Source organism: Hipposideros armiger, unplaced genomic scaffold, assembly GCF_001890085.2.
Source record: "Hipposideros armiger isolate ML-2016 unplaced genomic scaffold, ASM189008v1 scaffold_22, whole genome shotgun sequence".
Taxonomy (NCBI): Eukaryota; Metazoa; Chordata; class Mammalia; order Chiroptera; family Hipposideridae; genus Hipposideros; species Hipposideros armiger.
This window is the reverse complement of record NW_017731372.1, coordinates 1,538,237-1,562,248: the sequence shown is the minus strand read 5'-3', so window position 1 is coordinate 1,562,248 and position 24,012 is coordinate 1,538,237. Positions and strand designations below refer to the sequence as shown.

General features: G+C 43.9%; 1 protein-coding gene across 10 annotated transcripts in view; it reads right to left on the bottom strand.

The window, feature by feature from the left end:
- The window catches only part of TSEN15 (tRNA splicing endonuclease subunit 15), a 47,333-nt gene that overhangs the window by 8,974 nt on the left and 14,347 nt on the right, over positions 1-24,012 (bottom strand). For 3 of the 10 annotated variants that reach the window (XR_002123141.1, XR_002123143.1, XR_002123147.1), the window contains exons 4-6: positions 16,755-17,023; positions 1,547-2,286; positions 786-911 (exon numbers count right to left, since the gene is read on the bottom strand). Coding sequence is in view for 2 of the 10 variants with exons in the window: in XM_019635551.1 (XP_019491096.1) it covers positions 16,755-17,023 (269 nt within the window). In the remaining 8 variants the exon portion in view is untranslated. Of the gene's footprint in view, positions 1-785; positions 912-1,546; positions 2,287-16,754; positions 17,024-22,361; positions 23,775-24,012 lie in introns of those variants that run through there. The other 7 variants (XR_002123142.1, XR_002123145.1, XR_002123140.1 and 4 more) reach the window with 5 other exon arrangements.

Here is a 24,012-nt window from a genome sequence, read left to right as displayed (position 1 = left end):
TATCTTTGGACTTTTTTGTATTATTTTCTGGTGAACTGTTCTGATTTCAGAAATGATGCAATAATGTACATAGCTGTGATCAACACTGCATAAGGGTGTCGGGTGTGTGTGTGTGTGTGTGTGTGTGTGTGTGTGTGTGTATAGCTACGTCTTACCCTCAGGGTTTCAGTAGACATTAAACCATGAGCAGGTGAGAGAGTTTTTGTAAAAAAATAAAGGCTTGCCAGAGGCTCAGACTTCCCAACTCTGACTTTTGCTACTAAAGAGGAATTCCTTCCCAGATGGCGCAACTTTTGTTGACTTGTAACACTGAAAAGAACTGATCTTAATGTGAGAAAAATGTTATGGGTTTCTCAGGAAAAGGTGTTGTGTAAATATCGTGGTTGTGCCTCATTATCATGGCTTAGCCTGAAAAAAAAAAAAAGAAGCTAGAGTTGACACATTAACCTACCTCAAGTATAGATACAGGCTTAAGGAGGACACCAGACATTTGTTCTCTATCTCAGGGAAGATCAAATAAGAAAAAAAGGTCTTAAGTTTCAACCAAACAGAGCATGATCAGGCTTATGTGAGGACTTCTTGATTATCCAGCTGTTTTATGCAGATTTCCTAAAGAGAGCAGGGAATTTGGCAAGTATTTACTGAGTGACTATTGTGCGGAAGGGTTGGGTTGTGGAGGATAAAAAGAAAAGTAAGATACGCAGTCTCTGCTCTTCAGGAGGTCACCATCGAGTTGGAGAGACAAGACAATCATTCACAACGTGACAGTTAATATAGAATAATACCTCGATATGGCCCAAGACAGTATCCACAAGGGCCAATGGGCGGGAAAGTCCAGGACTCTGTGCACTCTGAGCCCAGAACAGAGAGAGCCCCACAGGCTGAAGCAAGTGGAAAATCTTGGGATTGACCTTGAAAGATGTAAAGGGTTTGGAGAAGAGGGGAGGAGGAGATGGGGCAGAAGGGCATTTCAAGAGAGGTTACCAAATATTTTAAAACTGAGCCTGAAGGACAAATATGAGTCCACCTATATGAGGTACCTAGGGTAGCCAAATCCAAAGAGATAAGACAGTCGAGTGATGGTTGTCAGGGAGGGGGGTGGGGAGGATGAAGATTTATTCATGACTAGGTACAGAGTTTCAGCATGAAAAGATGAAATCATTCTGGAGCTAGGCGATGGCGATGGCTGTACAGCAATATGAATATACTTCATGTCATGGAACTGTACACTTAAAAGTGGTTAAAGTGGTAATTTTTATGTTATATATATTTGACCACGATTATTTTTTTTTAAGTTTGAGGTCAATAATCATCTGTCCCCAGCAGACAGAGAATGGGTTGATATTGAACTTTTGAGGTCTGTTCTTTTATGACTCCCTATGAACTGTGTGTGTGGCCCATGTGATGGCAAGTGTGAAATGATTACATGTAATCCATCCCTGGGTTGTTGCACTTTAGTGGTTGTGGTTGTCTTGGGCAGTTGGGGCTGCTATAACTGAATGCCATAGACTGGGTGGCTTATAAACAACAGAAATGGGTTTCTCACAGTTCTGGAGGCTGGAAGTCCAAGATGAGGGTGCCAGTGTGGTCAGGTCCTCTTCTGGGCTGCAGACGTCCCCTTGTGTCCTCACATGGTAGGAAGAGCAGAGAGGAAGCAAGCTCTGTTGTGACTTTCATAAGGGCACCAATCCCACTCCATCCTCATGACCTCATCTGATCCTAAGTACTTCCCACAGGCCCTGTCTCCTAATACCATCACATCGGGAGATAGTGTTTCAACCTATGAATGTGTCGGGGGGGGACACATACATTTAGTCCCTAGAGTGGTTGACTATCCATCAGCTTTTCCTTCCTTCTTCCTTGCACACAAAGCCCACTGCACCTATAGAGGCCAGTGACTCACTTTCCCAGTTTCGTGGCAGGTAAACCATGGGCACGTGACCCTATCCTGGCCCATGGTACTCAGGGGAAATCTCCTAGTGGGTATACGTTTGGGAAGGATTTCCTCCTGATTAAAAAAAAAAAAAAAAGAACTCTACTGAGATGAACTTTCTCTTAGTCTCCGTTTGGATGTTGTTGTGTGAAGGGGCTAAGATGGTGATCTTGCTTCCAGAAGGGAGAGACCAGAGAGTGACAGATGAGTCAATGTGGAATCCTGATAACCTGCTACTATATTACTCACCCTCAGAAAGTAGATCCCTCCTTGTCTGAGCCACTGTTTGTCCGGTATTCTGTTTCCTTGCAGCCAAGGTGATTCCTATGGACTACGGTGTCACAAAGACGGCCCTGTGGCACATTGCAGAGAATCCAGATTCAGCGGATTAAAAAAAAAAGAAAGAAAGAAAGAAAAAAAAAGGTGTTTATTATCCTTTCCTTCCTTATATGGTAGGCAAGAGAAAGAAGGCACAGATCAGGGCACCCAGGCAAAAAGAACACCTAAAGCTGGGTTTGCAAAGACATAGGACCATCGTAAACAATAACCAGTATTTCGGCATGCTTTGCAAAGAATCAAATTCTCCTTTGTTTAAAGGGAACATATAAAGACTAAGGACTCTCTGAAGATGGTAAGGGTCCAGAAACAAGAGAGCAATGACCCAGGAGACCAGAGCGGGATACAGACAGTGTACGTAGGCTAAGAAGAGCATCAGTGGGATCCAGAAAAAGAGAACCCCAAGGTCAACGTCAGACCACTGTCTTTTTTCAACTCAGTTCTGTGAGTTTCAGCAATTCTCAACTAAGCTTTGTGCTTTTCTTATAAAGACCCAAGCTAAGTGCCCCTCAACATATTGCTATAGAGAGATGCCAGCTCTGTGTGGGAGGGACCTTTGATTGCTAAAATAAATATTCTGGTGCTGTTTTATCACATTTTTCTATCAAGGTGAGCATCTTTCTCGGGTATTACGATTTGGCTATTTATTAAACACTTCTGTTAACTGGTGGTCTGAGAGCTACCGCCAAAGTTGATGAACCAGGCACAGCCAAGGAAGGGAGATGGTTCCACCTGCCCTTTCATGATGCTGGCAGCCCTGAGAGAGGTCCAGACATGGGACAATCTGTCACATCCCACTCTGAGTGTCCGTCCTGTGGCGCTTTTAACAGGAACCAAGGTGTTACGCTAGGCAACTGCCCCCTACTCCTTGACCTGAGGCAACTAGAATTATAAGCCACTTATTTCTCCAGCAAAAAAGAGGTGGATTCCTTGATGAGACCAACCCCCTTCCCCACATTCACACACTAGTGTTTAAAAAAGGAAAACTCGAATTCTGTAGCGGGAAGCTGACCCTACTGCTGTACAAAGAACCATGATAAAACAAAACCCAGCTCTGTGAATGAATGCATACAAATGTCCTCATAAACTGCAGCCCATGTGAAATATGGCCAATCCAACTCATCAGGGATTAGCGTGCCTTCCCGCCAGGCACAGCTTGCTTCAGGGCTAAAAATGGAATTAGAAACTCCAATTCATATCCTCTGATTCTGATCAAGGGCAGAGTCTCTGGGCTATTCTCTCAGCATTCAAAGAATGCAGTATTATTCCCCAGATAGCACACAAATGCTCCATGAGTTGCAGAGTCCCAGTGGGGATGCAAGTGTTTGGCCTCGGGTGAAAATGAATTTCCATGGAAAATGTCTCATGAACACTACCGTCTGGGGCTTAAATGAATCGGGTCTTATACCAGGAAGACTTTTCTCATTAAAGCTTTAGACTGGGGACATAGCTCTCGCAGGGCGTGTATGGCTCGTTGATGGTCCTCTGGGGCCTTCCTAGGGCCCTGTGACCTGTTCTGTTTCATTCAAATTTAAGAAGGGGAACAATGCAGGGCAGTGGGAAGAGCGTGGGCTATGGAGTCAGGTCTGGGGTGAAATTTGGAGCCTGCTGCTTCCTCACTGTGTGATAGCGGGCAAATTGACTAACTTCTTGGAGCACCTACCTTAGAGGGTGGACGTGAGACAATATATGTAAAGTACCTAAGAAACCACAAAGGGTAAGATTGTTAGAGCGGACTCACGAGAACAGATCTGACACAGTGTTAAGCTTTCCTAATAACTATAATGAAACAAGTGATCCCAAGGGTCAGGTACAGCAGCAAGTGGCCCGGGACCTACGCAGCTCCCCAGGTCCTTTCCTGCCACATCAAGATATTCTCCTGTGCAGATTAACACAGAAAACCCGTGAGCCATGTGTGTGGCCACATCGCCTACACAGAAGAGCCATCATGAAGTATCTTCATATTGTACTCAGATGGTCACATAACTTACTTTACCTATTCCCCAGGACCCATGCTCAATACATCCTCAGATTCCAGATTTGTTACAAACAAGCAATCCAGGCAGACCAGGTACCCACTTCTCAAAGCATTTCATAGGTAAGGACCCTGCTTTAGCAAATATCATTCATGTGTTTACTTGGAGGTCTATCGTTAGCATATTTATATAAAGATTTGATTGAGTTTCCTTCCTTCCTTCCTTCTGTCCTCCCTTCCTCCCTCCCTCCCTCCCTCCCTCCCTTCCTTCCTTTGTNCCCCCACAGGCTTCCCTCTGGTAAAGAGAGGGGGTGGACTTCAGGCCTATTGCAAAACATTTCCTGCCCAGCACCTAACCCAGATGGGGACCTGACAGATAGTAGCTTTTATCGCATTAAAAATAATAATTATAACATGATGATGTTTATGCTCTATTTCTGCCTGACTTTCCAGATCTTGCATAATTCAGCTTATTTCATCTAGGCCTCACTTCTCCAACTGTGTACAGTTCTCATTCTCTGCCTTTTCTCCCCTTGTTCTACCCTGCTGTTCTACCCACCTTCCAAGGACGGTCAGGGCCCCTTCCTCCGGGAAACCCCCATGCCTCCAGCTACCCTCTGATTTCACCCTTTGTACCATCTGTAATCCATGATCTGACACTGAACCTAGCGTACCTACATTGTACTGTTTCTCACTTTTGCATGTGTGACAGTGTTCTTTCTCCAAATAGATTATACATCCCATCAGGGCTGAGAACTCTAACTTCAGCTGAGTCATTTATACCCGGAAGCATTCCTCAGTCCACCTCCCTAACAGATGTGGTCTCTGATATTGACCCATCAGGATCCTATTTTCCACACTGTGATGTTCTCGTAACTTCTTGTAATTCCTGATTTAAGTGGTGTCTCTCTTTCTGGGCAATAAGGCAGGAAGATAGCGTCCTGTCTCTCTTGCTCACTCTCATATCCTTACCGCCAGACACAGCACCTGGCAAGGAGTAGGTGATTAATAAATATTTGTTGAAGAAATCGTTTTTCTAGTGGTAAAACTAGGTGGAGCCAGGAAGCCCATTAATGTATAAGTGAACCTATGGAGCGTCTGCTCTGGGTGCTCCGGATGCAAAGATGTAGAAGACATGACTTCGTTCATCTGATCTCTGGACTGAGAACGTCTGATCAACTTCTTTATCACCCTGTCTGGGTCTCTAGATACGTACAAAATAGCTATGCAGATAAAATCAAAACAAATCCCATTAGTTAAGCCAAATGATTTGTAGGAGGAAAGGAGAAAATCAGGGGAACGTGGCTCTGGAGGGGTGCGGGTCTCCCACTGCTCTTCATTCATCCCCAATGGCCATCACACAGGCTTTACTACTGGCCCCAATGCAGGTGAACAGCTTACAGCAACCCTTCAATTGAGCTTTAGCCTAGTAGCTAGATCTTCTACCTGCCCCTCACCTCCCTGTGCCTTGTAAGCAGTGTCACATTTCTAGGACACCTTTCTGGAAACCTTTTTTTTTTTAGAATGACACATTCTAACTTGTTAATCACAGATTTGGGCCACCCACATCACAAATTCAAATTAACTCTAATGTTCAAACCAGACAATAGCATATATTTAATTTTATCCATCTTAATATTACTCTGTGTAATAAAAGCCATCACATTGTCATTGCTTTTCCAAAGTCAATACACTTTTAATGGGTTTGGTGTAAGGTTGGTCTATTCCTCAATCTTCTGAGACACAAGGCAAGCAATGAATTTGGTGTTTATGAGTTGTATGTTACGAAAGATAAAGGTAAACTATGGTGGGCCCATTTCTTAAGTCTTCCTGGGAAGAGGGGTTGGGATGACAGACTAGAGGCAGATGGAGTCATATATGATACTTAAGCATATAGGGTCCCTCCCTCCCTCCCGCCCTCCCTGTCCCAAATGATTCTGTAGTGCAGCTCAAGACGAGAAGGGCTCTTCCATTTACCCTTTGACCTACCGAGGCTACTTCCTGGTCCCCAAGCTGAAGTTGTTCGCAATGAACACCAACAGCCTCAGCCGCCTTCAGCCACACATCGAAAAGACTGAGTCTCCCGCTGGCTGCTGCTTTCCCCGTTCCATTTCCCTCCCACTCATGCCCCTCCTGCTTTCCGCTCGGAAGGTCGCCTCCATAGCCCTTGGTACTCTCTTCAAAGCCCTTCTCCACGCTCTGTCCTCTGTGGCCATGTGTTCGTAGCTATTTCTCTGCTCTCCCACTAAACTGGAGCTCTGTGAAGGCAGGATCTGTGCCTCCTTCGCTTCAGCAACCCCAGTGCGTTCAAGAGGGCCTGGAACATGGGGAGTGTTGAGGAAATGTTTGGACTTAATGAATACATCGAATGAACGTTGAATCAGAGAACAAATGCTTAGTGTCTGGGAGATACAAAAAGAAGTAGGCTTAATGATTCATGTTTGAGCACTTCATCCATTTGTGACAGGAATAAAGGGTAGGGGGTCCTACAGGCTTTACCATCGTACCCTTTGAAGTCAAGGTCGTTGGAGAGGCAGAAACAGGAAAGGACAACAGAAATTTCAACTGTGCCTTATGTAGTCTCTGGGGACAGTTGAGTAAAATCTGTTTAAAGAAAAACTTGCGGGGGAAAAAGTGGACAAAAGAACCCCTTCGACTGGTCTCAATTAAGCCACTGTCAACCCCTTCCCATTCATCAGAAGTCAGCACATTCTTTCCTCTTTCTACACCATTTAGATCTCTGACCAGTGATCCCAGATGGTTCTGTTTTCCCAAGTAGATTTTATACCAACTCTAGTGCATTCATCTGGACTGGAAATGGAGGCAGAAAGAACTGGCCTCTTCTGCTCTCTCCTCCATCTGTCTGTCTGAGGTCTGCAGCCCAGAAGCCCACTTGGAGGGGCCTTTTTTTATCCTGTGCCTGGGGATGTGCTTACTTGTGTCCTGGCTTATCACCCTCCTAGTTCAGACCCCTGCCCCACCCCCCTCCGCCCCTTTGGTTGCCCTGCTCCCAGTGCTGAGTAAATGTTGGCTGAATTGGACTGAATTGATGCGCTGGCTTTGACAGGAAGGTTGAAAGCTTCCCCAGGATTCCAAATCAGCGGCAAGTGAATAGCTTCCTGGGACCCCTTAAATGGACCCTGTTCCTCTTTCTGCACATTTTGGGACACACTTGAGGAATGTGCACAATACTATGAAACCAGCACCTCAGAGTTTTGGTGAGAGAATGGAGTTTGGGGAGGTCCTGCTCCCTGATGTGCCTGTGATTCAGCGGTACTTCTAAGAGATGGAACAGCCATTTGTCAAGGCCTGAGGTAAAATACCTTGTGCCGTAAGCTCCACCCTACAGTTCCTGGGAGTAGCCAGCCTGGCCCACTGTCAGACTGCATAGCCTGAACCACAAATACAATTACCCCATTTTATTAGCGTCCCTCTGCACATGGCCCTGGCCTCAGGCACCTGGCTTTCTAAGACATGCCCTCGCCATCCTCAGGACAGAAACGTCGGCCTGGTGGATACATGGTTGGCATAAGCACACTGTCTTCCTCAGATGAAAGATGCAGTTATATCACTGGACACCAATCATTCGAAGTGATGTACAGAAATAGGATTGGAAAGTTTCAGTAAGTGCGGCTTCCTTTCTTTCAGCTGTCCTCAATTTCTCATGAGGAGCTTAAAGAAGATTTGTGGACTGTTTAGTATTAGGATTTCCAGCATTCTCTTTCTCTCCTCGAAAGATGGGTATTTTATTAGAAGCAGTAATAACGGCAACAGCTAAACATCATGACTCTGCCCTGTGGCAGGTGCTGTAGCAAAACCCTTTATATGAGTCAGCTCTGTATTAGTCTGTGAGGGCTTCCGTAACAAAAGCCACAGCCTAGGGGGCTTGAACAGCAGAAATGAATTTTCTCACAGTTCTGGAGGCTGGAAGTCTGAGATCAAGATGCCAAAAAATTTGGTTTCTAGTGAGGCCTCTCTTCCTGGCTTGCAGACGGCCACCTTCTCACTGTGTCCTCACCTGGCTTTTCCTCTGCGCACTTGGAGAGGGGGGGGGAGGATATATATATATATATATATATATATATATATATATATATATATATATATATATATATATATATATATATATATATATATATATATATATAGAGAGAGAGAGAGAGAGAGAGAGAGAGAGAGAGAGAGAGAGAGAGAGATCTGGTATCTCTTCCTCTTCTTATAAGGACGCCAGTCCCATCAGATTAAGGCTCCATCCTGAGACCTCATTTTAGCTTGAGGACCTCCTTGGAGGCCCTAACTCCAAACACAGTTACGTTGTGGGGTTTGAGCTTCAGCATATGAATTTTGGAGAGTTAGCTCATCATAACTCCACTGAGTCCTCACTACAAGCTCAGGAAGGCAGGGGCGTTACGTGCCAAGCTCTGGAATTACAGCGACAAGAAGACACAGTCACTGTCTTCCAGGGGCTCACAGGCCCAGCAGCAGTGAAGAGAGTCTTCCTTCTTTTCCAGGCGTTGATCAGAATAAAATTGAGAAATACAAAAAATGTCTCTTTGGGTCCCTTCCTTTTCTAAGAGATCCTTTTGGGTCCTCCTTTTGTGCCACTCTCCTCAGAGGCAGCCTCCTTCATGTCCACTTCCAAGCTGGCAGCAAGCACCCAGATTACCTAGGGTCTTCACCCCTTATTATTCTTCCGTGACTCCCACCCCTGTCCACAACTTTGTTGATATACCTTCCATTAAAGCATCTTTGTACCAAGTCCCACTCTCTTGGGGCAAGTCTCTCAGCTAGGAAAGGAAAAGTCATAGCAAACTTGTTACTTCTGGGTAATGGACTGACATTGTATTGGTGGCCTCTGGAGACTGGTGACTTACGGCACAAATTTCAGACACCATGCAGGCGGTGGGAATTTTTCGAGGGTAGGTGGGTCTGTCAATGGACGTCAAACGCACGGTGAGCGAGACATCGTCTATCCGGGGGCTTTTCACAAATAAGGCTGTTCCTACAACTACACAGAACTGTGCTAAAGGGTGTGTGACAGACCCTGTCCTATCTCTTAGGCCTCACATTGCAGAAGGAGGAAGTCATGCTGTTTCTGCTTGCCTGCCAAGAACATCCCTGGGGGTAGCCCCTACCCGTGGCTCTCCAGAGATGGTGTATAAATACCTCAGCTCCCTCGCCCTGGGGTAAGGTCGTTCTGAGGCCTGTTTTACATCATGACCTCCTGCCTCCCCGTGGAGTTTCAGTCATTCACCATGAAAAAAGGTTTAACAACATCACTATTAGTGACTGCCTCCCTTTCCTGGATCACTTTCCCATTGCCAAATCAGCTAACTTGTCTAAAATTCTTTTTCAGAGTTGGGTTCTGGAGGGATCCCAGCTGAGACAAGGTGGCCATCAGAGACTGGGCACCGGAGTGCAGCTGGATGCTGGGCAGGCCCTCTGATCATTCCATGAGGTTGGGATTTCCTTGTGGGGAGCCTTGCCAGCACCCCCACTCTTCCCTCCTCTGCATGGCCATGGAAAGAGGGTGGAGACCTCAAACCAGAGCCTGTCTGCTATGATGTCTGGAGAGGACCGCCCCAGCTGATGGTGTTTGCTTAACTATAGACCCTAGCTTACCTAAGTGGAGTCTTAATTGGGGGTGGGTATGTACAGGGCCCCGGGAATCAATCTATTTTAGTAGAATATAGGATTTGGAGTCAGAAATGCCTGCTCGCATTCCAGCTGCGCCACATATGAGTTATGTGGCTGTTTAACTTCTCTGGGCCTTATTTTCCTCATCTGTAAAATGGGATCATAATGGCTGCCTCACAGGGTTGTCCCAGGATGACAAGAATAGCGAACATGATTGCAAGAGGCCAACATGAAGTTAATGTAACTCAAAATAACCCTATGAGGGTGTATCACAGGCTCCTCACCCAAAACCTTTGGAGCCAGGTGCGTTAGGGGGTCCATATTTAATAAAGACAACAGGGTCCATGTCACATACATTGCAGCACCCCCATCAAGGTATAGGGGAGTCCCCTGACTCAATCAGAATATCCCTGCACCCAAAATAGGAAGATTTATGCTAAGTGGGGTAAAGCTCAGGAAAAGTCTCATTTTGGAATTGCAAATAAAGAACTGTGTCCCAGACACATCAATCAACTAGCTCAAGATCACACACCAGGATTTCAGCCCCAAAGACGAGGGCCAGAGCCTCTGCGCTAACCACTAGACAGCACTGCCTCCCACAATGAAACCCTCTCACTGGAATAAATGAAGGTAATAAAGGACTTCTATCTGATTCACAAGGTAGGCAAGAGCTGCTTTTGTTAATATCATAAATAATCTGATAGAAATAATTTCCCCCAGAAACATGAAAGATACGATCACACTTGAAACATGAATGCTGTAAGATATCAGCCTACAAAAAATAATAGCCACAATTTCTTGAAAATGTGCTGAATAATTGATGTCTATTCATCTCATTTAACGCCCCCCCCGCCACGCTGGGGCCCTAAGATATGAGTACCACCCATGTTATAGATGATGTTAAGTAACTTACCCAAAGTGGCTGAGCGGCAGAGCCAATCGGGGTCTGCGGAAGCTTACGCCCCTCCCACTACACTGCCCTGCCTCCAAAGGGCACATATGTGCTGCCAACCATCGCTGTGGGTTCACCTAAGGTCACAGGAGAGTCATCACCCAGGGCACCCGCTGCCTCGGCCTTGCTGCCTCAGGACCTTACACTGACCGACTTCCGCTTTGGAAAGCTCCCCAACTCAATATCATTCCTTTTTGCTGCCCACTCTTGCCACTCGGAGAAAAGAACAGTACCTAGTGTTCACTGAAAAATGCAAGGGCATTGATTGGAAAAAAAATTTCATCTTCTTCCAGTCCTGTCCGTGGTGTTGCATCATTCTATCTTTAGATAAACGTTCTGTGCAGCCCAAGAGGCAACAGAAAAAGCTAAAAAGGGACTAGGTTCATGCCAGGAAACAATCAGAAGCTGCAAGGTCTCACTCTTTGCCCAAAGAATGACTATTTAAAAAACAGGAGATAATAAAAACAAACAAGCACTCTCTGCAAACACACAGTGTTTTAAGGTCTGGGGCATCTCGTAATCTCCAGGCGCGTGAAGAAGGATGAGAATAGCAGGGTCCTCGTCTGTCTGTACAAAAATGAGACCCTAAGTGGGGAACCTAAACAGGTCTCAGCCTGAACTACTGAGAAAGTTAGGGAAGAATGCGGACAGGGAAGTCGTAGGCATAGGCATCCCCTCAGTGTGTCAGGTATCAGCGACTACCCCAGACCCAAACTAAACCTTGGTATTCAGAAAGATGAAAGTGAGCTTGAGAGAGAACTGAGGTTCACTCATTCATGGGTCTGAGGGCATGATGGGTAGTCATGGCTCAAGCTCCCCTTGTCCCCTCAAGAGCTTGTAGAAGGTTGGAACTCCGCCAATATTTATGGCAACGTGTTTCAAGCATTAACTGTCTTCCACTCTGGTTATTTGTGCATGTCTTACATTTTTGGGGGAATTATACACTCTTTGAGGGCAGGAATCAGTCCCCAGTTATTTGATGACCTCTATGGAAGCAAGCATGGCATCTACTAGATTGACATTTTTAAATGCGCCTCCTGCTCAAAGCCTTTTGCGTTTGTGTCTTCTCCTGATTGTGGTCAATAAGTAGTTTTCTTTTCTAATTCTGTGAAGCATCAGATTTCTGGACTCAATCTAGTCCCTTTCATTTCTGTTCTCAAACAACCGATATTTGCCTGAGCTTATCTGTCTTCGTATACCTTGCTAAAGGTAACTTCTGGGGACATCTGAGCCAGAACCACCCAGCTAAGCTGCTCCCAAATTTCTGAACCACAGAAACTGTGAGATAATAAATGTTCGTTGTTTTAAACAGCTGAGTTTTGGGAAAGTCTGTTACACAGCAACGTGTAACTAATACACCACTCACGCCCCACATCCCTTCCGATTTCCCCCTGAGAACAGGAAAAGGAAAGAGAAATTGCTAAGAGTTCAAACTTAGGTTTCACCTACTTATACAATAAGATTTGCTTCAACAGAATCCCCTCCATGAAGCCTTTCCTAATAAACCCCAGTCAATTCCCATATGTTTAGAATATTTTTTAATTTAGAAATATTTTTATACATTTTAAACCCAGTGTCTTATCTAAAAACATATTTCCTGTTTTTAAATTAACTTTTCAAAATATTTTTTTCTGAATAGAAACATAAATACACATAGAAATTTTAGCACTCTAAAGAGAATTTAAATCCCCTGAAATGTAACCTCACTTAGGAAGACACTACTGATATTTTTACTATCCAGTTTTGCATATGTTTAAGCAGATAATTTTGCATACACAGTTTTTCATCCTCTCTATCTCATGCAGTGACCTTGCCTCTCAGTGCCTTGACCTTCACACTTCAGCAACTGACTCCATGGTCAAGTTCTAGACCAAACCCTTGCTATTCAAAGTATGGTCCAGGGACTGGCTACATGAGCCTCACCTGAGAGCTCATTAGAAATGAAGAATCTGGGCCGGCCAAGTGGCGCAATGGTTAAGAGCTGGCTTGGGACACCAGAGGGCCCCGGTTCGGATCCCATATATGAGGGCCAGTGACACTGCCCTCCACAGCTAAGATGCTGAACAACAGCTCAACCTGGAGCTGGGTTGCCGTGAGTTGCTGACGATGGCATAGGCTGCAGCCCCTGTGGCAGTGGATTGCCATGGGCTACCGTGTGTAGCCAGCAGCCAGCGTGAGCAGCCAGCAGCCGCAGTGAGCGGCCGTCCAGAAGCCGGCGACTGATCTGCCTCGCCCGGGAAGAGCGCAATGATGGTGCCAACTTGGGCCAGTGAAGCAACGTCCTCCACAACTAGACTGAAGAACAAAAGGGCAGCAACTTGTCCGTTCCCCTTCCCCTAATTCCCCAGCACTGTTCCCATCCCCCAATTCCTCAATAAAAATCTTAAAAAAAAAAAAAGAAATGCAGAATCTAAGATTCCATTATGCTCTTACCACAGGACATCTGCACTTCCCACTACCTGCAAGACTAACCCTCCAGTTATTTGCATGACTCATTCCTTCACTGCACTCTGGTCTCTGCGCCAATGTCACGTGCAAAGAAAAGCCATTCCTGACCGCCCTACCTAAAGTTACATTCCTGTCGTGCTCTATCCCCATATCTTTACTTACTTCACAGCACTCATCACCACTTGACATTAGTTTATATGTATTCATTTGTTTTTCCTTCCACAAATACTTATGAACGCCCACGATGTGACAGACACTTCTCTAAGCTCTGGGGACAGAGAGAACAAAATGAAGTCCGTGCCTCCCCCGCTCTAATGATTGCTATCCAAATACAAGTTGTTAACTATTGTTTCATGTTTATTTATTTATTAATTCCTTCAAGAAGAGGCCCAAGCCCCACCATGCACAGAAGGCTCCATGCCAAGTCTCATGACTGAAACCCACCCTCAACCGTCCAGCTTCTATTTAGAAGGGAGTCCTGTGCTAAGCTAAGTTTCACTTGGTTGTTTTCGATCCCAGTGAATTGCCCAATACGGCTTCCCAGCAGTGAGAGTTTCCGTCACTTGATGTAAGCTGCCAACTACTGCTGGTAGTTGTCTTATTGCTGGGCAATCTATCTCACTTCAAAGGGTTCCCAAAAATGGAGACCAAAAAAATCATCAACATCATTTCCAGCAGCAGCAGCAGCAAGGCGAGGCCCTGATACAATTTTCAAGGAGCGAAGTTTGTCCTTGGTGTCCCACGACTTGCTCTGCCACCTTCGTCCTACCCTGCAGCACAGGTAGGTCCCATTCTTGGAGGCCTGGCTCTCAGCTAGCTGCCCTGCATCCCCTCCCTTGCACATCAATGGGAAGTGACAGGACGCTGCCAAGGGAGGAGAACGCCGAGGGCTTATTCTGCGCTAGGAGTCGCTTCTCCCCACCCAGTCATTTCACTACGGGAGCAAAACACAACCTCTGAGGATGTATTTTATCTTTCATTTGATAGCTAAGAAACGGAGGCTCAGCGGGATTATGTAACTCTCCCACATCGCTCGGATGGTCTAGAGTCCAAGCTCTGCCTTTCAAGTTTCCTGAGCCTCAACAATTCAAAAGCAAACATTTCTGAAGGTGGATGATCAAAACTGATGGTTAGAAGGACTTTTTTTTTTTTTTTAAACAGAGGTGGGAAGAGAGTGTGTAGAATGTTGATGAAAAGCGAGGATCTGTGCAGCAAGGTCCTTCAATTATCGGCTTGGCAGAATTCACACATAGCATGGCTCTCAGATGATGCCTATACCCACTCCTCCACTTCACAGCCGTGCAGCCGGAAGGCGCCAAGTGGGGGAAATACGAGTGTACTTGTATAAACCTAAACAATTGAGATGAGCACCTACAATAAAAGAAAAGCCCCCGTACATTACATTTACAGGGACCAAGTTTTCTAATGGTCTTGCCTGGGACGGGAGAGGAGGTAACCAATTTTTCACCCATTTATAAAACCACAGCGTTCCCATCTGTAGTCATCAACATAAATAAAGCACTATACTTTTGTAATTGTGAGTAGGGAATTACCATTTCTCAGTAGTGTCCAAATTTAGTAGTGTTCACATGTCTGCATTCCCCTCCGATAGTTGTTGGATAAATAAAAACACACAGGTTTAGCATAGGAAATGATGTATGTAACAAAATATTAACTAAGCTTATCAGGCAGATATATCTCGTTTAGAAATCTCTGTCTTGATTCTTAAAACTACTAACACAAAGAATCAAAATATAATGGCTCTCACAGCATGTTTAAAAGGACACAGAGCATGGGATGAGCTCTGTCTCAAGGCCCAAGAAACACTGAGTTCCTCATTCTCTACAGGGCTGACAGGCCAGACCTGTCAGCTGGTCCTGACCTTGTCCTTAGAATGGCAGAGAGAGGCGTGTGTGAGACGTAGTCTGTTTATAAACATTTGAACGCAATCAAATAAACCACAGAGCTCTGACTCTGTAACAAGTACTGTATCACAAGAGGTAGGAGACAGCCTGCTAGGTAAGCTAGGATGTACACTAAGAAAATTAAATAGTTCTTGTATTAATCTGCAGGTGAATGATACTTAACACCCTCTGTGTGCGAATGTAGCAGGATAATATTTTGATTTTTAAACTGACATGTTTTCCCCTCTCAGGAATTCTTGTTACCTGTGACCCTTTTCCCATCCAGGCTTCCTTGGCACTGTGCCTCGGGGAGGGGGTTAGACTACAGAACAAAAGAGGCAAAATCTTGCCTTTTGAATTTCAAAGCCTGAAATCTTGGCAAAAACAATATATTTAAAAGAAAAAGAGATCTGGAAATGGTAATAGATTTTTTTTTCTACCCCTAAGATAAAACTAGGGGGAAGAAACCTGGCAGGGACAGGTGAGATTGGCAAAAGCAAAAGAGTCAGACCCTTCGGTGGGTCACTACGCAGAGGCTTGTGTTCTGTCCCCTTTGCCCTGACCCAGCTGACTGAGTTCCTGAAGCCGAGGATAGAAAAGAGGAAATTGGGGAAACCGAGGTCTGCCCCTCACGTCCAACCTCCCGCTGCTGCCTCTAGGCTCAGGTAAAGCCTCTGTGGCATCCGCCTGGCGTTCTGAGAAGACAGAGAAGGTGTGTCCAGACAGCCTGGCAGGGAGCCTGCATGCCCACGGAGTTCAGGAACAGGCCGGGTATTCTCCAAGCACCCAAGTGGAATAGCTGTGAGACTCAGATCTGAACAATGGTGAGGCCAAGGACCACGAGCACGTGGCGGTGACTTACGTGGGACACGGGCACTGCACGATGGTGCTCAGCTCAGCAGAAGCCAGCATGGACTGACGATAAACACTGAGGACTGGCGTCTACCCCCAGCTTCCTTTCCGCATCCCGAGAGCCCCCTAGACTCACACAAATACTCCAGGTCCATGCTCCCACTAGATAAATATCCATCCCAGAAAAGAAGAGCCCAGGTTCCTCACAAGCCCAGCCCCATCCACACATTCACGTGTAACCAGCTTCATCCAGAAATATTCTCACAGGGTCCAACTAGATCCCCTACACTGTAGACCCAAATGCTTTCTTTTTCTCATTCTTAAGAAGTAAAGACTGGACCACATAGTCTGCAAAGAGGCCCACGATGCATCAGAAGAGGGAAAAGTGTAAGGTCTCCAGTGAACCTACGTTCCTGATATACATAAAAGAGCTCCCTTTTGAGCTCAGATACTAAATCCAAAGCCTGAAGTGGGAAAGTCTGTCTCCCAGACTCACCTCTCCCTGCCAGCCCTCCAGGTGGGCACATTTCCCACCTGAGCGGCTAAGGCCCTGTCCTTCTTGCGATGTCCTCTCACTATCTTCCCACTGAACGGAGACTCATTCACATTAAAGTGACTCAAAACAGTTTGAAATTAAACCCCTCCTCCTTCTCTGTTCCCACGACAAATCAGTTGTTAAATCTACCTCTGTGCTCTCTCTCCCCCCCTTTCCATTACCTGGAAATGCTGTTCTTTGACTAGTCCTTCTCCTCAACCCAGGAACATGGTAGAATTGCACGTCCTCTCCTTTTTGAAGTTGGTAATGGCCAACCATGTGATTTGCTTTGGCCAATAAAATGTGGGCAGGGGTGTCGTATGTTTCTTCTGGTCGAAGCGTTTTTTTATTGCAGACATTACAGCACTTGCTTCTTCCTGCCACTGGAACTGACAACATTCCAGAAGGCGGAGGCTCTGTTGACCTGATTCCCAGGGTAAGGACTCCACATCTACGTGAGCAAGAAATAAACATTTGTTAGATGAATTCACTGGTTGTTATAGCATCATAGTCTTGCGCACCCTGACTAACATGCCTGGGTTGCTGTTGGGATTCGGGCCCTCAGCACTGCTCATCTGAGCTCCAGCTCAGGCTACATAAAGTGTGGTCTGCACACAGATTTTGTCACCGGTCTACAATGAGGTAAGTACAGAAACTGAGAAGAAACATTTAGAAATTCTTATAACAATTTAACTAAATTACTTTATCTGTTGAATCTATTAATAAAATATTTGGGCTTATGTTCGTCCCAAATCTTAGCATTGTGCCTTGCTACTGTGGGATGCTACCTACATGCTTGTCATTAATTTAGATCAAAGCTTCACAATTAAGTTGTAGAATTACGGTAGGATTTCAAGCAATAGCAAGCAGATCTGGGGCTGGGGGTGAAATCATCACTGAAGAGTTCCCCGTTCCCCAAGTCTGCTCTTTGTGCCAGCACAAAAGTTAGCTCTAACAAGCAGAGAACCTTTCTGAGCTCCTTCTCATTTAATATTAAATATTGTGTTAGGTTTCCCTACATAAGTGCATGGATATTAATGTAGTTATTCTTTGTAATAAAACTTGGTACATATTTTGTCTACAAATATGGTTTTCCAAATTACCCACAGACTGCTGACATTTTGATACAGTTGTTCAGAAGTAAGAGAGGATAATACAATTGATCCCTAAATCACATCCTAACTCCCTCTAGCACTGAGGCTCTTTGACACACACTAATGTATGTCTCTGCACCAGACAAGAAAGAGGCAGCGTGCTATTCTGAAACGCACAGTGGGCTGGGTGTTAGGAAACCTGGTTCCAGTTCTCATTACTTACTTACTACACAAAGCCACTGCTTAACCACTTGGTACCCTAATTTCTCCATATATTAAATGAAGATAGTAAGTTAATAATAGCAAGTAAATTTGGGTTGCCAGAAAAGTAATGACATATTTTTTCTATGTTTTTCAAAGGTCATTTATTTATATAAAGAACAAAGATCAATCAATGATATATTGCCCGTTTTGTTTGATAACCTTCTGCCATCTTTCAGTGAGCTTCATAATTCCTCGTTCCTAGAAGGACCTGTCTTTACTGGCGAAAAATTGAACAAGGTGCTGATTTACAGCCTCATCTGAATTGAACATTATACCACACAAGGAGTTTTGAAGAGAGTGAAACAAGTGCAAGTCTGATGGTGCAAGGTCAGGCAAGTATGGTGGGTGTGGCAACACATCCCATCCAATAATTTTTGACAGATGATCAAACTTGTGTGTGGTCTTGCCTTGTCACGATGGAACACAACTCCTTTACAATTAACAAGCTCTGGACGTTTCTGGATGATGGATTCATTCAAACTGTCCAATTGCCAACAGTACCCAGTCGAATTCATTGTTTGGTTCCTTGGGAAGAGCTTGAAAAACATGACACCTTTAAAATCCCACCACACTTAGAGCATAACCTTTCTCTGATGAATGTCTGCTTTCAATGTTGTTTGAGGCAAATCATCATGTCGGGACCAAGACTGATTGTGCACCACATTGTTGTAAACAATCCACTTCTCATCACCAATTATCAGTTGCTTCAAAAAAGGATCGTTTTCCTCACGTTTAATGAGCATATTGCAGATGTTTATATGCACCGTCAAATGAACTTGAGTTCATGCGGAACCCAAATATCAAACTTGCTTACATATCCCAGCTTCTTCAGGTGGTCATGAACACTTGAATGATGGATGTTCAATGTTTCTGCAATCTCTTGTGTCGTGTAATGTGTGTTTGACTCGATCAATGCCTTTATTTTGTCGCCATCAACCTTGGTGGGCCTCCCTGATTGAGAAGTGTCTTTGAGATCAAAATCACCAGCACGGAATTTCGTGAACCATTGTTGGCACTGACGTTCTTGTAAAGCATTGTCACCGTAAACTTTATGCAACTTTTCACAAGCTTGATCCGCATTCTTCCCTTTACAGAAACGGTAAAATATGGCGAAAATGCAGTTTGGTCTTCCATCTTCAACTTACTGTAGAATCTCCAAAACTCCACCAAATTGCTCAATTTTGTTTTAGAATGAAGCTTGAACTATCAGCTGTCAAATGATACAGCAATAACATAGATGGGAATGACTCTAGTACTTCCAAAAATGAACTACTGCCATCTATTGCAAACATGCGTCATGACTTTTCCAACAACCCAATAACATCAGCTCCATTGTGAGAATCAAAATAAAGAGTACTGAAGCGTTTGGTAGTGAATAAAATGCCGCACAATTACAATGTAGCATTTATACATCAGACTGCCTTGGAATGCTCTAAAATTATCTTGGATACATAGTCTCTCTAGCCAGACAATAAAATCTTGAGATGCACTGTGCAATATTTCTTTATGTCCTATTCAAAGTTCAGTCCTTTGGGTTAAATAATATATGTACAATAATTGAACACTGGTTAATATGCCACAAGTTGTTGAACCCCTTCACTCTTAAGCAAACTATATAAACTTCATGTACCATCTGACAGGTATTCCTCAGTCACACTGACAACACCCTTTCAGGGCTTTGGCAAAGGACAGTTATAATTGGCTGAGTTCCTTGAGGGCAGAGGTCGTATCTCATGAATCTTTGTATCCCGAGCACTTACCAGTCATCTAGGCACATAGGAGGAGCCCAGGTAATGTCTGAAGATAAATTAATACAGAAATGAACTTTAATTAGATACTTATACCTCCATTCAGGACCCTGGAACCTAAAAAGCTACTCTTTGATTGATTTTGGTTAAACTGGTTTGGGGGAAGCTTTCCAGAATCATCTAAACATTTTAAAAAGCACACCCATCTAGTAAGTCACGTGGCTTTCCCTTAGTGAGCACACCCACTTCTCACTCAAAGATCATTAAGAGGTTTAGGCTGCAGGAGTGGGGGCTGGTAAGGAGCAGAAATGATGCTACTGTTCTGAAAGAAGGGAAAACTGTACTGTTAATTGTGCAGGGGACACGACATTATTCTACATATGTAAACAGTCAAGGTAAAAATACGGCCGATGAATAAAGAGCTTCTGTGGAGAGCTGTAACTTCGGCAGGAGCCACTGTGCTCGGGCGCTGGGGCTGCAACGGAAAAAGTGACCTCAGAGAGGAATCCAGAGCAGGAATGCTGCGGAAGGGACGACGAAACACTGTGAAGTCTTGGCTACGTCCTTCGGTCCCAGGCCTATTGATGTATAATGCTGTTTGAATTTCAGAAACACACATTACATGAATTTGTAGTTGACTATTCTGTTCTAATGGTGGCTTCGAATTCCAAAGTGCCACGGCCCTCATGCTTCTCACAAAGGATCTGTAGTGCTTAGGAAACCTTCTAGAGAGGCCCAGGAGCAGACACAAAAGACGTTAGTCTGGGGTCACTGGGCTTAGATCCCCCAACGTTCCACTGAGCTGTCTGCATGCTGACCAAGGACCCCAAAAAACAAAGACATGCTATCTGGAGAAATCATCACACGCCCTTTCCCCCCTTTCCTGCTTCCATCTAGGGAGGGCTCCCCCTGTACAGAAGCGCTTATGGGTATTACAGCAGGCATTTGTCTTTCACCACTGGTATTCAGCCAGTTCAGAGTTTCAGAACTGGGGTCTCTTACTATGTAGAGGTGAACCTGAAATTTACTGAATAAATTAGTCTTTTGCAAGGAAAAAATGAAATGCATCATCTCACATGGGTATGAACAAAACCACAGTCTAGGAAAAAACAGCCCTCCCTCCCACCACGGCCCCAAACGAGCTTTATTTTAAATATAGATCTACATTTTGAGCAAAGCATGAATCAAGTCACATATGTGATGACAGTAGAGAGTGTAATTTTAGAGGCATGCCAGAAAGAAAAAGGGGGTGTGAGCACACAAAACTTATATTTTTTATTTATGCCATTTCCCACAGATTGAAAATAAATTTGCAAGAGCACTTCTCAAGCTGATCCGCTCCTAGAGTCAGAAAATTTTGTGCTTATTTAGCAGTGCCCTCTGGCGTCCAAATGAAATCATTTTAGTTTGCCCTGAGGCAAAAAAAGTAAGCCACTGTATAATTCAACAAGTGTACAAGCGGCCGTCATCCACCCACCAAATATCTATTAAGAGTCTAGTATAAATGCCAGTTACTGTGGAAGGTGATGGGATACACAGATGTATAAAAGGAGACGTGAATGTAAATGCAATTACAAAGTTACTTGATCACACACACACACAAAATCACTTTACCTAGTTTTTCACTAAAATGAGACAGACACGGCTAGGTCGTCTTCCTTTCCGCACAGTTCTGGACCATTATTCATATTAGCAGGTGTCTGGACGGCTTTGGATAGAACTCTGGTCAATTACACAGAGAACATTCTGAAAGTAAACATTCTGGGACGTGGTTTCAACGACGTCTGTCAGAAAGCTTTCACAGTCAACCTCAGAGGACACTTCTGGTCTCGTAGTTACCGGGGAACCACCGGTCACCAGGTCTAACACACAAAGCTAACATTCACGAAGCTTTACATTTCCTTCTGAAAATGCACCATTTTCCTAGCACTGTGATGAAAAGCTTCAAAAGGAATCAAGTGGCAGAAACCCTAAGAATTCATCATACACTGTTTTCGGATCCTTAGATCTGCAAACTGCCAACTGGAGTTACAGAGGCACACACTGTTCTGAATTGGTACGACTTCAGGCTTTCTGGGGGAGCAGAGGAAGTCTGAAAGAGTTCCAAGAAGTTCCATCAAGAATAAAAGTAAAATTCAAATATCATCAAAAGTAACAATATCACTACTACAGACCAAAAATGATGCTTTTATGCCATTTTGTAGTGTTCCTACTTTTTGCCATTTTTCCATTTTTGTTAATGTCGTTTTCTAGAGTAATTACCTGTGACTTGCTTCTAACCACAGAATATGGCAAAGGTGACAGAATGGTCAAGAGAACATCACGTAAGATTACGAGGTCCATCCTGTTGAGACTCTCCTTGCTGGCTTTGAAGAAGCAATTGGTTGAGCTGGCAAAGCCCATGTGGCAAAGAGTTGAGAGTGGCCTGTTGGCAACAGCCCACTAGGAACTGAGGCCCTCAGTCCAACAGTCAACAGGGAATGAAAAGCTGCTGATAACCACATGAGTGAGGAAGAGGCCCTTCCCCAGTCGAGACTCAGATGAGACTGCAGCTCTGGCCAACACCCTGACTGCAGCCTTCTAAGGGGCCCAACTCTGAGATATCAAATGGATGCTGTTTTAAGTTGCTAAGTTTGTGGTAATATTATTATGCAATGATAGATAACTAATACAGATTTCAAGGTACTTTTAAAAAAACATTTTTATTACAAAATACAAAGAAAAACTAAAATAACGAAGAAAGACCAAGTCATCCTTTTGCTGTGCTGCCATCCCATTATAATCAAATGACAAATAGTAATTTATTTGTCATCTTTTTGTTATATGCTTGGTGTGCTAGTTACAGCCATGATCATACCCATTTATATACTTTTGTATCTTGTTTTTTTACTTAATATTTTCTCATGTTTATTATATTTATTACTACTTTTAGTGAATACATACTGCACCATTCATTGGAGATATATATCTATTTGTTGACTATTTCCCTAAACCAAGGATTGGTGAACTCTGGGTCTGCATTTGCAAATAAAGTTTTATTGGAACACAGCTTTGCCCATTTGTTTACCTATTGTCTATCACTATTTTTACACAACAAACTGCAGAGTTGACAAGCTGTGACAGCGACTAGATGGTCTACAAAGCCTAAAATGTTTACTTTCTGGCACTTTATGGGAAAAGTTTATTGACCCCTGCCCTAAACTTTTAAGAGGTTTATAATTTCGGCTATTACAAGTGCTGTCACTTCTAACACCCTTGTGCTTGTAATATTTTATACTGTAGGCAACTTCATTGGAATAGATTATAACAAAAGTAGAACAACTGGGTCTAATTCCTAACGCTGTTTTTAATGCTGACACTGTCCCCAGTGTTTCTCTGGTGATGGTCTACTTAGACATGGTAAGGGTGGTGGTAATAGAAGGGAAAGCAAGTCACAAAACTCCTGTAGGTAGCACTTCTCTGGTCCCTATTAATCTAGACATGTTAGCTTACACTCTGGAAGAGCATACTTTTAGTTTTGATTTAAAGTTAACCAAGAGGGAAGTAACAGTTATTGCAACATTAAAAACAATTGAAAGAATTTTTTTTTTTTTTTTTTTTTTTACTTTCTACTAGGGATGAAAAAAGTAGACGAAAGTAAACTCTCCAGGTGACCAGGTGTATACAAAAGGCCACTCCAGGCTAGCTGTCATGGCCAAAGGCACTGAGAGGGCTGAGTAAGGGACAGAGGTGGCAGTCTCAACTAGAGCTAGCAGTGGCAGCAACGAACAGGGAGGCAGCTGTAAGTGCGGATGACAGAAGAAACATGTGTTTCGCTCCCCTTAACACAGCCTGGGCATAAACTTGTACACAGCTGTAATTAAGTCTCCAGTAAAGAAAGTTCTAGAGCAACTACCCTATATTTTTTGAACAACAAAAAAATTCTTCTAAAGAAAGTTATATTCTTTAGAAAATAAACTTATGGGATGGGACCAGCTATGTCCACCCTGACATCTCTGAGATAAAAGATTGAGCAGGTTGATGGGTCTCAAATCCAGTCTTGTATGAATAAAAAAAGCATCGGGAGGTGTAGGTGTCATCTTCTAAGGGAAATATTCTGTAACATAAATAAAAAGAAAAGGATCAGGATGGACCTGTTCCCCAATGTATAATGTAATTTAAAAGTAAAACTAGAAAGATGTTTAATGTAATTATCCTAATAATGTCAACACAGTATATAAAGACATCATAGATAACACATTTATTTTATTAAAATATTCCTGTCAAAATGTCAACCAATTTAACACATCCTAAAGAAGTATTCTTTTGGTTAAAACTATTTTTAGCCTTTACAT